General features: G+C 40.8%; 2 protein-coding genes across 3 annotated transcripts in view; one reads left to right on the forward strand and one right to left on the reverse strand.

Moving 5' to 3' along the window:
* Positions 1-3,805, reverse strand: part of LOC143286903 (uncharacterized) — a 28,235-nt gene extending 24,430 nt beyond the window's left edge. The window contains exon 1 of the mRNA XM_076594835.1: positions 3,672-3,805. Coding sequence (XP_076450950.1) covers positions 3,672-3,717 — 46 coding nt within the window. The 5' untranslated portion in view covers positions 3,718-3,805. The remainder of the gene's footprint in view (positions 1-3,671) is intronic.
* Positions 3,806-14,721: 10,916 nt separating this feature from the next.
* LOC143286904 (innexin unc-9-like) overlaps positions 14,722-16,337 on the forward strand; it is a 16,258-nt gene continuing 14,642 nt past the window's right edge. Inside the window, exon 1 of one of the 2 annotated variants that reach the window (XM_076594836.1) lies at positions 14,722-15,012. The gene's annotated coding sequence lies outside the window, so the exon portion shown is untranslated. The remainder of the gene's footprint in view (positions 15,013-16,337) is intronic. The other variant, XM_076594837.1, reaches the window with a different exon arrangement.

Genomic DNA, 16,337 nt, shown 5'->3' on the forward strand with positions numbered 1-16,337 from the left:
AAAGAAGACGAAGTGCATTTTGTTTTGAGCTGCTCAGCTCTTAAAGGGTCAAAAGAAAGATATATTCCAGCTAGATATTTCCAACAACCTTGTACATGTATTCAAGTTGTGCTTATTGATGTTGTACAAAAGGCAAAATGATATATGGAATTTGTCCATTTTCCTGCACAAAGCATTTAAATTTAGAGAAATTACAACGTTGTAATATGATTAGCAAATGTATCTGTGTTTCACGTGATTTCATATGATTTTGGTTTTCTCGTGTTTATTCAAACAAATGCTATGCAACCAATGTTGCTTGTGTAACCCTTCACAGGGGCTATGGCCTGATGAATAAATCATCCATATCCATCTCTCTCTCTCTCTTTACATATATATATATATATATATATTCTCTTATCAACAGTCTCCTGTCGATGTGTTTATCATCAGCTGACATATCAAACCATCAAAGAGAAAACACACAGACTGTGACAGAGAGACACGAATCAGCTTCAAATCCAGAGCCTTATCATGTGGTGTTCTGGTGAAACTGCTGGAGACATGAAAAAAGCTGGACACAAAGAAACTAGAAAGGAAGGTCCACATTGGTCAATGCTGTAAGGAATGGTGGAAAAGGGAGTTTCAGTTTCTATGGCTCATGTTTGAACATGGTGTTAAAACAAGTTTGGCTAACAGTGAGTGCGTGCGTGTGTGTGCACATGTATGAGTGTGTGTGTGTGCACGCATGTGTGTGTGTATACATGTGTGTGTGTGTGTGTGTGTGTGTGTGTGTGTGTGTGTGTGTGTGTGTGTGTGTGTGTGTGTGTGTAAATTTGCACAGGCACAAGTTTGCAAATGATTACAAGAGACTGATTTATTTTTTCACCTGTGTTAGGTATGTAACAAGTTTGCAGCTACTTTACTCGTACATGATTTTCATCTGTTTGATGAGTGTATTTATAAATGTGTGCATATGCACAATAATAATCATGCACATGTGTGTGAGAATGAATTCAAATAAGCATGAATGTATGTTTTAACATGCTTACAAGTGTGTACGAGTCTCTGTGTGTGTGTGTGTGTGTGTGCGTGTGCGCACGCGTGCGCGTGCACGAGTGTGTGTGTGTGTGTGTGTGTGTGTGTGTGTGTCTGTGTCTGTGTGTCTGTCTGTCTTTCTGTCTGTCTGTTTCTCTGTCTGCCTGGCACACACACTAACTGACACATAAACCCATTCATAAACTTTATTAAATATATTATACAAACTGAAAGTACTTCAATGAAATTCACCGTCCCAGTTGCACAAACACCTACAACACCCCCAAATTTGAACTGAATGACAGAGAGAGAAAAAGAAAGAGACAGACAGACAGAGACTGAGAGAGAGAGAGAGAGAGAGAGAGAGAGAGAGAGAGAGAGAGAGAGAGGCTGGAGAAGATAGGAGTGAGACAAGAGATAGATCAAGGGAGAGATAGAGGGAGGTTTGATTGTTCATCAGACCAAAAACACAATACTAAACATACAAACAAATAAACTTGTGCTGAAACATTTATAGCATGCAATAAAACCACACAAATCTTTTTCATGTTCCTACATTGCTTGTACACACACACACACACAATCTTTAGTGTAATTTTTTGCAATGCACAATGTATTTTAATTTTAGTTTATAGAATAAGTGACTGTTTTCTTTTTGTTTTCTGATCACTTTCAGAAACTTGTCCCAGACACTTGTACTAAGTGAAAAAAAAAAAAAAGGTACACACACATATGTACACAAAACTGATGCAAGTGCAAAGCACATACACACACATAAGTATACATTTGCTGCACTGTCAGCATGCGCAACAGACATGGCAGATGCTTGGCCTGAGCTGCACGGCCATTCATTCGGTCCATTGTATCTCAAAGTTTGTGGCGTAAGTGGATCAAAATAATCTAGTAACACAGTTAAAACTCTTTTTTTTTTTATACATTATAATTAAAACTCTTTTTCTTCTCCCTCTTTTCCCCCATTCAACTCTAGATGGTTTGCAGCATCCACAGGATTCCTTGCCATACTGATACTGATGCACACACACACACACACACACACACAAACACACACACACACACACAAATCCAAAGAAAATATAATGAAACTGATGTTTTTTTCCTCCAAACTGACATGTGTGGACACACAGTGTCTAGAAATTAGTTCTCTTTGCCTACAGCTTATACCATATGTGGGAACATGTACACCATTTTAATGAAAAAAATGTTGATGCCAGAGCAATGCTTAGACACTGGGCTTGATGAGCTACCTGGTGTAACCATGAACTTTGATGAGGACAATGGCTAATAAAGCTAAAAGCACAGAGTTTTTCAGTCTATTTCCCCCTCATTCTGGTAGTGTGTGTGTGTGTGTGTGTGTGTGTGTGTGTGTGTGTGTGTGTGTGTGTGTGTGTGTGTGTGTGTGTGTGTGTGTGTGTGTGTGTGTGAGAGAGAGAGAGAGAGAGAGAGAGAGAGAGAAATATGTGTGTGTGAGAATATGTATGTGTGTGTGTGTGTTTGTGTGTATGTGAGAGAGACAGAGAGAGAGAGAGAGAGAGAGAGAGAGAGAGAGAGTGAGTGAGTGAGTGTGTGTGTGTGTGTGTGTGTGTGTGTGTATGTGTGTGTGTGTGTGTGTGTGTGTGTGTGTGTGTGTGTGTGTGTGTGTGTGTGTGTGTGTGTGTGTGTGTGTGTGTGTGTAACTGGTATACTGTTTGGTTTATAAAATCTGTGAGTGAGCTCAAAGGCATTCCAGTTTTCTGGCCCTACATGAGACCCACTGAGAATATCAAACAAGGAATAAATATTGTTAGTTTTACTCTTTGTAAGATAAAGGCAATACATTGAAACCAGTACTGCTTGTGCTACCCATCAGCTATCATACCCATATTGCGGTAAATAAGGGCACAGATAAAATAAACCCTTTCAGAATCTTTTAATAAACAACTTTTCTCTCTCAGTCTCTGTCTTATAGTTCCAGTGAATTTGGTAAGATATTTTCTTTGGGTTCCTTTTTTCTGTCGAAGCATAATGCAATATACTAATATATACACACACATTGTACATATCATGTGAGAAGATGTGGGATTACATCAAACACTTGTGGTTAATTCTTCTCTCTCTCTCTCTCTCTCTCTCTCTGTGTCTCTCCCTCTGTGTGTGTGTGTGTGTGTGTGTGTGTGTGTGTGTGTGTGTGCGCCAAACTCAATACTTCATCAGTAATCACATTATCAATGTATAATATTAATAATAAAGGCTGCACAATGTGTTTTTACTTAACTTCAAAACTCAAGTGCTGATGACATTATATTTTCGTGCTGATGATATCGGTTGTTGTTTTTTCTGCCACTGCAACTGTGTACCGTTACAGCTGTAAGTACAGGTCAACAGGAAACACGATCACGGTCGGTAACGGATTATAACAAGACTAAAATAGACAACTGCCTTATCAGTGCTAAGTAAAACAATTCAGTACAGCTGACTATGGCAGATCTATTTACCACGAAGGAGAGAACTGAACAATAGAAATGAAAAATATGTTAAGCAGAAAAAAAGGAAACGAGCTTTTAATCCAGAACTTCGCAAACTCCCCTTGTTCTCATAACTCTCTGGCATCGACTCGAGATCAAAGACAGACGTCACAAAGTCTGTGTGGAACTTACCTCTTGAATTTGGAGCAGCTGCCATGACCAATACTCGTCTTAGCATTGTGTTGAACTTTGGCTCAAGTACTGATTCATTATAACTGTAATTTTACGAGAAAAGTAAGAGAAATCCAAAAAGTGTTTGGGCCGAGTTATCAGCAAGGGCCCCCCGGAAGCCATAGTTACCCCAAAGATAGTTGTACCAAGGGAGCTAATTTTGTAAAAAGCTTGTATCGATTATCTCCCATAGACACTGGGGTTATTATTTTGAGTCTGTGGTTTTGAGGAGCCATTCATTACAATCTGTAAAACAAAAAATTCATCCGTTAAGTCCATTGATTCAAACACGCTTTACTCATCATAGTGTGCAACTGTGTTGACAAGATTTTTTTTGTTTTGTTTTTGTTTTTTTTGTTTAATAGTAGACCTACTGTATCCGTATCTGTATCGTGGACGTCGGCAGGAATCAATTCTGGCATAGCAGAACCGTTGGGAAGACTTTGAGGAGAGACCGCCTCCCCCCCCCCCCCCCCCCCGCCTCCCCCATTAACTGACCCCTTTTTACACACACAGAGAGAGAGAGAGAGAGAGAGAGAATGGCAAATTACTTCTTTTTTTTTTCTTTTTTTTTTTGACAAATTACGTTTTACAGCTCTTGTGCCAAGGGGGGTGATTCAGCTTATAAAGCGAGTGACGGGGAGGGGGGTGAGGGGGGGAACAAAAAGGAGGAAACAACAAGCAACTGAAGTACACATTCATAAACGCATAAACACCCATAAAAAATTATCATGGCTCAAACTGCATGTTATTAATATAATATATTTAATTCATCTCATGCATGCCAGTCAATTAACTTGACATTAAATGATACTAAGTAATACAAACATGTAACCACGGCATCCAAACTTGCAGCCGAACCTCTTTGTGGTTATTTAGCTTTCTTAATTTACCTTGTATCTTAGTTCTACATTATGTTTCTATCAAGCTAACACTGACTATTTTCCAGTTAATACTTTCCTTCTAACATTATATGCCTCTGTAATATATCTGGCGAGCCTGAAAATGTAATGTCTTCATCATATTTGATGAAAGGATAGCCGTACCAGATCACGTCCTAGTGCAAAGGGATGCGCAAAGAATGTATAATCATTTCTAATAAGATGATAATGTATTCCTTGCAATGGAAAACTAAATCATCCTCATTTTCTAAATTCTGGCGACACATTTGGCATAAACTATCACTATCGCTGTTTTCAACGGATAAACCATGCTCTATTGGTATTTAACCATAAAGTTCTGGGTCGAAATCGGGAATGGAGGCACCCCGGCGGACGGTTGTCATTCATTTGTGATGACTGAAATGTATTTTCCAGACTGGAAAAAATTGTTGAACGAAAAATACAATATTATTTTGTATTTTCTTCCATTCAAGTTCTGAATGCCAGCCACGGTTTTGTGAACGGTGATGTTGAACCAGTTATATTTTGCATTTTCTTCAGTCCATTTCTGAATGATAGTTTTGTGTGTATATGTTGATAAGACGATCCTTAAATTCCGAAATAAATGCGAGATCATTCCCTACTCCTGGACTAATCCATACAATCTTAAACCCATTTTCACTGAACTGGAACAATTTATTTTTACTTCACTGTCTATCGAATTTCTTTCCTTCCTCATGCTGCTATAGTAACATGTCATAAGCCTGCTCACACAGTCTCAGTGCCGGTTGGTAGTAATTTAACAAGTTTTAACCAATACTTTATGCTCTTAATTGTCAGTGTACGATTTTGTTGTTGTTGTTGTTGTGAGTATCTACCCGTTTCACCATGCGCTACCTTATTAGAGGGACGAAGAGGTATATATAAAGAACAACATTTTACTGCAAACTGTGAATGAACTTACGATTTCCATTTGTTTGTTCTCATAAGTACCCAAAATTTCTCAGCTGCATATGCGTGTTTCGGCTCTATTTGTGTGTTGAAGAGATTCAAGTAAAGAGAAGAATCAATAGACTGAAATTTTCGCATAGCTCTAAGAATTTCAGCTACCCCCTTTTCCCCTTCCTGAACATTTCGGCCCATGCTGGGTTTTAACTTAACTTTGTTGTAAAAATCAGTCCTAGATATTTGTAGGGATTAGTCACTTTTACTTCAGTATCTCAATACCGTGCCACCATTTCTGTGGAACCGAAAGATGTCTACCTTTTCGATATACTATAATATTTGTTTTGTCCAAGTTTACAGTAAGATACAGATGTCTGCTTCGTGTTCAGTTTAGAACGTTTAACTGATTTTGCAGCCCCGCAACTGTATCAGATAGAAATATTACTAAGTATCATCAGCAAACAGCAATAAAAATCATTCAACAGCTCCTGAAGTCATTTGTACTCCATTCTTTCCCTTTCTTGACAATTCAATAGCTAATGTATTAATAAAGGATGAAAATAATTGTGGGCTAAGCAAAATCTTGGAACGAAACTCCGTATCGGCGACACAGAGCAGTGCCTCTGCAGAACAGGCAGCCAGACAACAGAACATCTGCTGCCGCAGTCCTGCCCGCTCCATCAAGCGTTCCGAGAGAAAACCTGGCCCGACCCAATCCCAGCGGCCCGGAAGCTCTTTGGAGGACTGGATGACCTGCGACGTACTGCCGCCTTTGTCGAGGAGACGGGGGAATCCATCTGATAAATGACGAACGAGACAACAACAACACATCTTGGACATGTGAAAAAAACAGTGTAAGATTTTTTTTATCCCTTACACAGGCCAAAACTGTATCATATATTCCTCGCACCTCTCTATATGATTTTCCATCAACACCACTATTTCTCAGGACATTCCACAACATATTTATGCTTAAGCCCATCGCACATGGGGCGTCAAGCAGCAAGATTCAGGCGACAAGCAGCAAATTTCGCGCAGCGCACAGTGTGCGAGGTTTTCAGGCAGCAAGAGTCGCGCGCCACGCAGCAAGATCGCCGTCGCTGCGCGTCGTGTTTCTTCGATAGAACTTGACCGATTCCTCTGCAACAAAAGCGACAGACGTGCGTGGAGCAACCAATCACGAGACCCGCTCGTTTCACGTGAGACATCGTTTGGAATCTATTTCAGAAAGTTTCAGCACGTGACTTTCCAAATATGGAGCGTGATGCGTGATGCCTGGGGAGGTTTGTCGCGCGTGTGTGAGCAACACGCCTCGCTACAGGTTTCAGGCGTCTGTGCGACAAATGTAGCAAGGCATCAAAAACTGATGTGCAGCCGACGCTGTCTCGCCCACGTTACTGAATCGAACGGTCTCTGGAAATCTACAAAAGCAACATACAAAGTTTAGAGTTTCTATTGGAAAGCCTGTCTTGAATCCGGCTTGCTTCTCAACAATGTTTGTTTCCCTTTGTGCCCATTTTGTAAGCTTTTTATTTAAAATATGGATATAAACCTTTTTTTTTTATCACACTTGTCAAAGCTGCCCCTCTACAATCATCGGGATTGTTGTTATCTCCCTTCTTGTATATCTGCACAATGATAGAATTAGACCAAACTGTTGGAGATTTCCCTGCGTCAAAAAGTAAGTTGAAAAGATCTTCTAAAAAGTCAATAACTACAGCACTGATTTGCCTGTTTTAACATTTCGCTAACACTGAATGATATCAAAGTCCGTATTTTTTACCAGTTTTCAAATGTCTTATTCCTTTGGTTGTGGTGTTTGCGTCGCAGTTGCTGTTGTTGTAATTACTGCTTGTCACTGTTTTGCTTGTTTGCATGGCATGAGCCGCCACGCTCGCTTATATCAATACAGAATTTGAATGAGTTTGCAGAGACTTTTATTCTGCACCTTGCTCCTTCCCGCATTACAAGACAAGTGTCTTATAATGAGGTCAAAATTCCCAAAGAAAGGAAGATTTCACAACACTACATATTAAATACACTGAGGTTGTGTATATCATCCTCTTCCTCTATTGTCACGTTTTCCTGTTCTAAATTCTCTGCCTCATTCAGTTCACTAAAGAAGTGATCATACCACTGCTGTAAACTAATGATGTTTCTATGTATTATTGCTTTTCTGTTTACCGTGGCTGATCTTATTGTTGTCCAAAACCATTTAGGATCGTTAATCGATTCTTTAGTCAATTTGCTTAACCTAATTCGAGTCATGTCGCTCTTTCTTATCCTTTTTCAGTTCATCATACAACATTCTCTCTTTGCCATACAACTCCTTGCATTCTTTTAAACCCGTTTTCGCCCTTCTTAAATTCCTCAACAGAATCTTTTACAGTTCTTTTCTTCTGCGCACATTCTTCAGTCATCAAACCAATCGTTCGTCAACCTTTTCTTTAGCCCACTCATCCTAACCATACATGCCACCGCTCCCGGTACAATGCATAAACAAACATGTCAACACATTCATCGAAATCATCCATCATAACTCCTTTCGCTCTCTTTAAACACTCTCTACACTCACATGAGGTAATCTTTTTTTTTTCAACATTTTTTATTCAGACAAAAGTTTACAGATATAGAATTTATATGTTTAGTTTTGCATCAGAAAGTATAGGGTAAGCATATAATTAAGTTCTAAGTACTGACAAGTCCACAACAGCAATGCAATATATGTTCAATGGCAAAAATCCAAGGTAGCATTGTATAGCTTAATCTTGTATTAAACAGTTATTAAGTGCCCATTTTTCCACAAACTTGTTATATTCTGTAGTTATGTTAAAGGCATACTTATCTACTTCATATGCCTGTTTGAGGTCTTTTTTGAACATTTGTAGTGTTGGTTTTACTCAGTTTTGTTGATTCTACATTTGTATACATAGAATTTAGCTATCAATAAAATATATGTGAAACATTCACCAGTTTTTGTTATATCCAAAAAGCACCGGTGTGTCTTTCAGGTTAAGTCTATCACAATGTAAACACTTTTCTTTTAAATATCTCACAAACTCCTTTCAAAAATGTTGTACATGGTTACATTCCCATAGATAATGCATAATTGTATCTCTTTCTTCCTTACAAAAATTACACATATTATCTGGGAGTATTCCCATCTTCATCAAAACCGAATTTGTCACAAGAATATGATAATTAATTTTCACTGATCTGGAACCATTTTAACCTTATCTCATGGATTACATGAGGTAATCTTTGTACATTTGCTCACTTTCTACACTGAGACTTCACTATTTTTTTCTCTCTTGCCTTCAGTCGTGACATCGTTATCTCCCTTTCATTCCTCTTAGTCATTCAGATCAACTCAACAGGAAAGTGCCAAGAATGCAGTTTACCCGCAACACGTAAGTCACATCTGTTACTGAAATAATTCACTGCAGTCTTCTCAGTCACGGTGAAACAATGAAATAATCAATGATGCTACACCCGTGCGACGACACATTGGTAATTTCACCATCGTCGTCTCCTTTCAGCTGCAATTATCATTAACAATAACTAAGTTAAACATAAAAAAAAAAATCAAGGAGAGATGATCCAAAGTTATTATTACTGTTATATTTAGAAGAACGAAACCCAAACTCATCTTCTTCATCACTCTCTAAATAAGAACTATATCAGGATAGTCATGTTGTTACTGACTGTTTATTGCCTATCCTGGCATTTAAATCACCACACATAGCAACGTAAGTATCGTACTGTTCTGGATAGACTCCGACAGGTTTTCTTCCAATATCACCACTCCAGCTGTGATGTCACTGTTGCTGTACACTGGGCTTTCAGCCTCACTGAGGGGATACACAACACGACGGCCGTCTCAAGCCAGCTCTTTGATTGGTCGCGAACACACAGATGAGACATGTGGCTTCAAGTTGCCCGAGGGACGGAACCACTGGACTGAATGGGAAGGAGTGGCAGCCGCGGTATTATATATATATATATATATTATTATATATTATGCCTTTATAACACAGGCCGCCGCGCGCCAGGCAGCTGGTTCTCCATCTTGCTAGAGGCTGACAGCATACATTTCACTGCTGGACAGTAGTAGAGTGTAAGGAGTTGGCCATGAACCTCCGCACCTTCCCAGACTAGCTAACGTCCCGACAACACAAACACGGAGACACAGAAAAGTTCAGCTCGTTTTACTATGGTCATGTAAACATACATAAATAAATGAACGCCTCAAACCCAAGCATTACTCACACACACACACACATACAAAAAAACCCAAAAAACCCAACTCTACTGCACAATACAATTTGCTGTCAACTGCAGCGCCAGTTCTGCTTAAACACGAAGCCAGAGTTCAGTCATTTGCTGACAGCCAAAGAGGGACCACGCTGGTAGTTGCTGGCTGGAGCTGGTCGGGGAAGAGGGACAGTGGGAAAGTGGGAGCGGGAACGGGAACGGGAGTGAGGGAGTTTCGGGGTGACGCGTTAGAAGGGGGACGAGGACCATTCCAGACTTGTCCCGGAGACCTGTCGAAGGTAGTGGCACGGAAGGGAGGGAAACAGGAAAACCTGTCACGAGGTAAATGGGCACACCGCTGCCCAGGGTGAAACACAGACACACACACACACACACACAGAAAGAAGGGGGTGACAACGAACACACCCCACTACTTCTGTAAGACAACACCCAACAGCTCCCTCGCTGGAACGGTGATCCGTCTCTTGACAGAGCTTGGCATCAAAAGCCCAGAGAAATCTTTCTCTCCTCACCACATAGACTTCTGAACTCACTCAGAGTTCACACAACGTTCAGGAGAAGGGACATGACATACACATATCCTCAGATATGCACGTGTAAAAGCATGAAGGGGGACAGAGGGGGGGGGTGAAGGAGAGGGATGGAAAGAGGGGGGAGAAGGGAGAGAGAGGAGAGGGAGGGAGAGAAAGGGGGAGAAGGGATGGAAACGAGTTGCACATGAACACAAGCATAGCAACCGTCACGAGCCGTGACACATTTTCAGCAAAATATTTCATCTTTGTTTGGCAATAAACTGCGACAATAGGTATGAGAAAGAGTACTATCTGTTAAAAAAAAAAGAAAGAAGCTAAATTACGATCTTTTATTTTTGACATCTCTCTCTCTCTCTCTCTGTTTCTCTTTTAGTCTTGACCATAATAATAAAAATGATAACGACTAATGATAATAACGATTACAGTATTAATGATGTTGATAATGATAATAACAACAATCGATAATTATAGCAATGACAATGATAATAATGACAACAACAATCATAGTATCAATAACAAGAACAATGATAATAATAATAATAATAATAATGATAATAATAATAATGATATTTGAAGCAACAAATAGTTGTCTTAGACAGTATCAGTAGCTCAAGGAGGCGTCACTGCTTTCGGACAAATCCATATACGCTACACCACATCTGCTAAGCAGATGCCTAACCAGCAGCGTAACCCAACGCGCTTGGTCAGGCCTTGAGAAAAAAAAAAGAAATAAAGAGAAATAAAGAGAGAAGTAAATTATTATTCAAAAATAATAAAATAATAATAATAACAATAAAGATAGAAATAAAAATGAAATAAAATGAAATGACAATAATAATGATAAATTAGTATGAAATAAAATGAAAAAAAGGATAAATAAATGAATGAATAAATAAACAATTCAAAAAAAGAAAAGACGAAAAAAAGAAAAAGAATAAAAAAATACTTTAAAAAACAACAACAACAACTTGGTCTTGGACAAAGTTCATGTAGCAAATCGTACACATACGTCGACAAATATTGTCCATCAATAGAAAGACAAGCAGACAAAGAACTGTGCATGAATGGGTGTAAAAGGAAATAAAATGAAAGAAAACTTAAAAAAAAAAAAAAAAAAAAAAGAGTCAGAAAACGAAAGAAAAAAGAAAATCAGAAAACACAGTAGCCGGAAAAAACAGAAAATAGGAGGTTGGAGGCCCCACAATAGACAACAAAAAACAGCGTCAGTGTGTGTGTGACAAAAAAGAGGGGAGAGGGAGGGGGGGGGGGGGGGGGAGGAAGTTGGAAAAATTAGCTAGGAGGTTGGAGGTCCCACAAAAATCAACAACAACAAAAACAACAACAACAAAGCAGACAAAAACCAACAGCCGAAAACAGTGTGTGCGTGCGTGCGTGTATGTGTGTGTGTGTGTGCCCGGTGTGTGTGTGTGTGTGATCACCTTCATCTCATTTTTTTTCTCTTTACCTTCCTCCCTCCTGTAAGTTTCCGTCGCAGTTACCATTTTACAGCTGAGTAACTAATTTCGCTCTCCCTATTTCTCTTCTCCAGTTGTTTATATATACATTAAAACCAAAGTAATTTTCAAGTAGAGAGACTCAGAGAGAGGGGGAGAAGCGCGCGCAGCACTGAGGCAGTAGCCTCCAGCAAGATGGCAGCCTTCTGGCGCGCGGCCGGCTTGTGACGTCGTTAAGAGCAGACCAGCACAAACGGCAGAAAATTCTACGCGCATCTGTGCATTAAGAAGCACTCCCTGACTCATCTCGTTATACACATTCCGGCGGTACCGCAAGGCCCCACCCCCTATCGCCTGGCCCGGTTGAGCATCATGATGCGGAGATGCGCCGTACCGTAGTTACTAAAAAAAAAAAAAAAGCAAACGTGCACGCCATTCTTACAAATCACGCGCCTGTAGGCCTACCTCGCGGTCAAGGTCGGCACCGCATTATCTGGGGAGAACTCATTGAATGATCAGGGAAGGGAAAAAGTTAATCTACATTATGTTTGCTGCTTTTATTGATCAACAAATTCTTAGATGGAGGATAATTAACATTATCATTGTGAATTAATTACCAAGATTTCGGAACAGTTAAAAGTCTGCCACAGTCCCCGAAATGGATCCAGTGTGAGTCAGCGAGTAGGTCTCAGTCAGGGCCCCTGGTTGGAGGAGGCGGGTTGTATTGGGGGTAAACAGAAAAGTTACGGTAACATGTTGTCAACAGAAACAAAAATACATGATTCAGTAGAAGAAAAAAAACCCCATGAAAACGAAAACTGACAATATAGAGTGTGAAAATCGTACAGAGTCATTGACACTGACAAAAGTTTATTGAATAGGCTACATCCCCTTTCAATAGAGGTTCACATTCGACAGATATGTCACTAATTACATACTGAAAAAAGCGAAACAACAAATACTAACATTCAGCAATTTCAAGGAAAGAATTGTGTTTTTTGATACGAAACCGATCTTGTCTAACTGGTACACTGCTTCACCTCTACTTTGTATATTTTGGCTTGCATTTAAATCTCAGATCCTAGCCAAATAAAATGAAGAAGAAGAAGAAGAAGACTGAAGAGAGAGAGAGAGAGAGAGAGAGAGAGAGAGAGAGATACATGCCCGTGTTCACTCACACACACACACAACATAAGAGACTATATACACGATGACACCTCACCATACGTCAACGAAACAACCAAGACTCAAATCCCTTATCTGTTATATGCGGACCGGACTGACATTGTGATGCTCTCGACACCAAAAGTAGGACTACAAAACAAACTAGACCAGCTACATGAATACTGTCTGCAATGTGGGCTTAAAATCAACAGGGACAAAAACAAAAGTCGTAATTTTCACAAAAAACGGCCCCAAAATACCAGCGCTCTTTTCATGTGGCGATAACTGCATCGAAACGACGGATAGATACAAATACTTGGGAGTTATTTTTCATAAGAGTGGAAATTTTCACCTTGCTGAAGACCACTTAGCCAAACAAGGAAATAAAGCAGCGCATGCTCTGAAACGCAGTGTGCGAGGGAAAGAAGTAAAGATGGATGTGATGACGCAACTGTTTGACACTTTAGTCACCCCAATTCTCAGTTACGGCGCTGAGGTGTGGTTTCCATTCAATCAAACCACGACAAACTTCTCCACGCCCTCTGTGCTGTTTAACCAATTTGATGCATTTCTCTCTGCAAAATGCCCATCAGAAAATGTTCATGTCAACTTCTGTAGGAGCTTAATGGGCGTACACAAAAGATCAATTAAGTTACCAGTCCTGGCAGAACTGGGCAGATACCCCATTTCTCTGACTGCAGTGTGTCAGGTCATCTCATTCTGGGTACACATCATAGAATCAAAAGAAGATAACTATTTGAGGCAAGCATCTGATGATATGTTATCGATGAATTCATTGGAAAAAGTTCCTTGGCTTAATTTTATCAAAAAGATACTGGTTTCAACTGGATTCTCCCACGTGTGGGAGAACCAAGGCACACTCAACATTAAGCGATAAAATATTCTGTCATGAATAAACTACAGGATAAATATGTTCAATATTGGAACAGCACAAAGAACGGGACCATTTCAAGGCTCTCCTTTTATTGCAAAATTGCAAACACTTATACTTTACAACCTTACCTGATCAGCTGCAAAAATACTAAACATAGAGGAGCACTATGTCGATTGCGAATAAGTGCACATGAACTTGAAATTGAGCGAGGACGTCACTACAACTTAACTAGGAAAGACCGGCTATGTAAAACATGGTGAGTTATAGAGGACGAACTGCATTTTCTGGACAAGTGTAGTGTGTGCTCTGACTTGAGATCTCGCCTACTTGTGACAGTTAATTCCCAGTCTTCGAATCACTGGCCAGATGGCACTGGCAACACAATAAGCCAAAGGCCGAGTTCTCTGTTGCCACAAAATTATTTCCAACCAGAACTGGCAAAATACATATATGAATGTTTTAAAGTTCGCAGTCCATAACTATGTCTTATGGAATATCCTGCATGTGCTCACAACTTATTGCTTTTACTTTTTGTTTGCTTGTTATGTTTAGTTTATAGTGTCCATAATTCTTCAGTGATGGGTTTTACGACAATTAAATGAGTTCTGAGTTCGCACGCACACACACACACACACACACACACAGCTTCTCGAACCACTCACTTGTATTTATAAATACGTCAGTGCCCCGAAAGACCCGAATAGGAAGGGGGGGGGGGGGGGGGGGAAGGAAAAGAAGAAGAAGAAGAAGAAGAAAAAGACAAATCGCAAGCGCCTATGCTGAGCTTTGTGATTCACTTATTGCAGCTTACACACACACTCTCTCTGTCTCTGTCTCTGTCTCTCGCCACCATGCGACCTGCAGCAGAATCTGTGAACTGAAAAAAAATGTTCATGTGATTCAGCTGGAGGGAGCTGGAACGCTGTTGTGCGCTGCCCACACCCATGCCAGTGTGCAGTGTGTGTTGAAGTTCCCAGAAGTTGGCTGGGAAAGTTTAGTTGTGTACGTGTGTCTGCACTGACTGCACTCTGGTGGCTGGCTTGGAGTGGAGGGGAAAAAAAGATTGTATTGCAGGGGAAACAGCAACAAGAAGAGGTTCGTTGAACGAAGAGAAGGAAGGCCTGTTGCTTCTTCTTCCGACTGTAGCAGAGTGAAGTAAGCTCGTACGTGTGTGTGTGTGTGTGTGTGTGTGTGTGTGTGTGTGTGTACCTATGAGTGTATGAGTGTATGTATGTGCAGGCCTCTGTGTGTGTGTGCATGTGTGTGTGTGTGGACCTATATGTGTGTGAGACAGTGAGGGGAAATGCCCGATGCCTGCAGTGAGTAGGCCGCAACCCTTCGCACAAAATAGTACAATCTCACCTTCAGCCACACATGCACTCGTATACATTTGCAACGCACATAACCCTTCGGTGATAACACATTCTAATGCACTTACGCATACACGAACATGCAAGGGCGGACGCAGTGTGCAGTGCGCACATTATGGGACGGATGTGTGCACACTCGTTCGCAACGCATGCTGGCCCTGTTCTTCTTTTCCCTTTCCCTCTCCCTCCCCTCCATGCAGAACTGATAACAGGCTCGCACTGACGCTCGCTCAAGCGCCAGCGTTTCATAGACAGATGAGCATTGCTGCCAAGTCAAGACAGCGTGTGGAAAACGCCATTTAGATGTGTCACGGGGATCAGCTCCATACTCCCCCGTGTCGATACTCCCCCGGCCTGATATTCTCCCGGCTCGTTAGTCCCCCCCCCCTCCCCCCACCAAGTACTTATCGAATCGCCCCGTGTCGCGGGTATTTCAATTCCTCACAGGCGTCAAGACATTGGTTTGTTGTGAAGTTATTAAGGCTTCAGTTGTCGAAACGCGCCCGACTTCGAAACGAGTGCGCAGCACGGGTTTGAATCTCCCATCCACAGGATTTTTTGAGTGGTGGTCATTCCGATGAGATGACAAACCCCGGTCCAGCCAGTGTGCATCACGCATTTATCAGTCGCGCTTAAAAGAACCCACAAACGGCATCAATATGGGCTGACATTCCAACAGTCTTATCGGTGGTGGTGTGAGAATTCTGGACTTAACACACTTTCCCCACTCCCCGGCCGCACTCTCCAACAGAAATTGCCACATACAGTTCCTGACATTCCTGTTCTCTTAAATACACTGCAGTTTTGACATTTGCGATCAGCGGCCTCACGAAAAAAAAAAAAAAAAAAAAAAAGGTTCGTCCGCAACACGCATGGACGTTTAACTGAACAAGCACAATTGGCTCAGATAGTGTGTAACCATTAACGATAATTATGCTTCTTCACAGACTAAATGGCGAAACTGGTTGTACAGGCGACGAACCTCGCATGAAATATTATACAGACCCGACATTGTGTTGATACGTCCATATGTTAACCACTCACTTCTAGCATGTATACATTGTACAATGCTGAATCTCTTGTACGAGCCTACAGCCACATGAAACAGCT

Source organism: Babylonia areolata, chromosome 10, assembly GCF_041734735.1.
Source record: "Babylonia areolata isolate BAREFJ2019XMU chromosome 10, ASM4173473v1, whole genome shotgun sequence".
NCBI classification, from domain to species: Eukaryota; Metazoa; Mollusca; class Gastropoda; order Neogastropoda; family Buccinidae; genus Babylonia; species Babylonia areolata.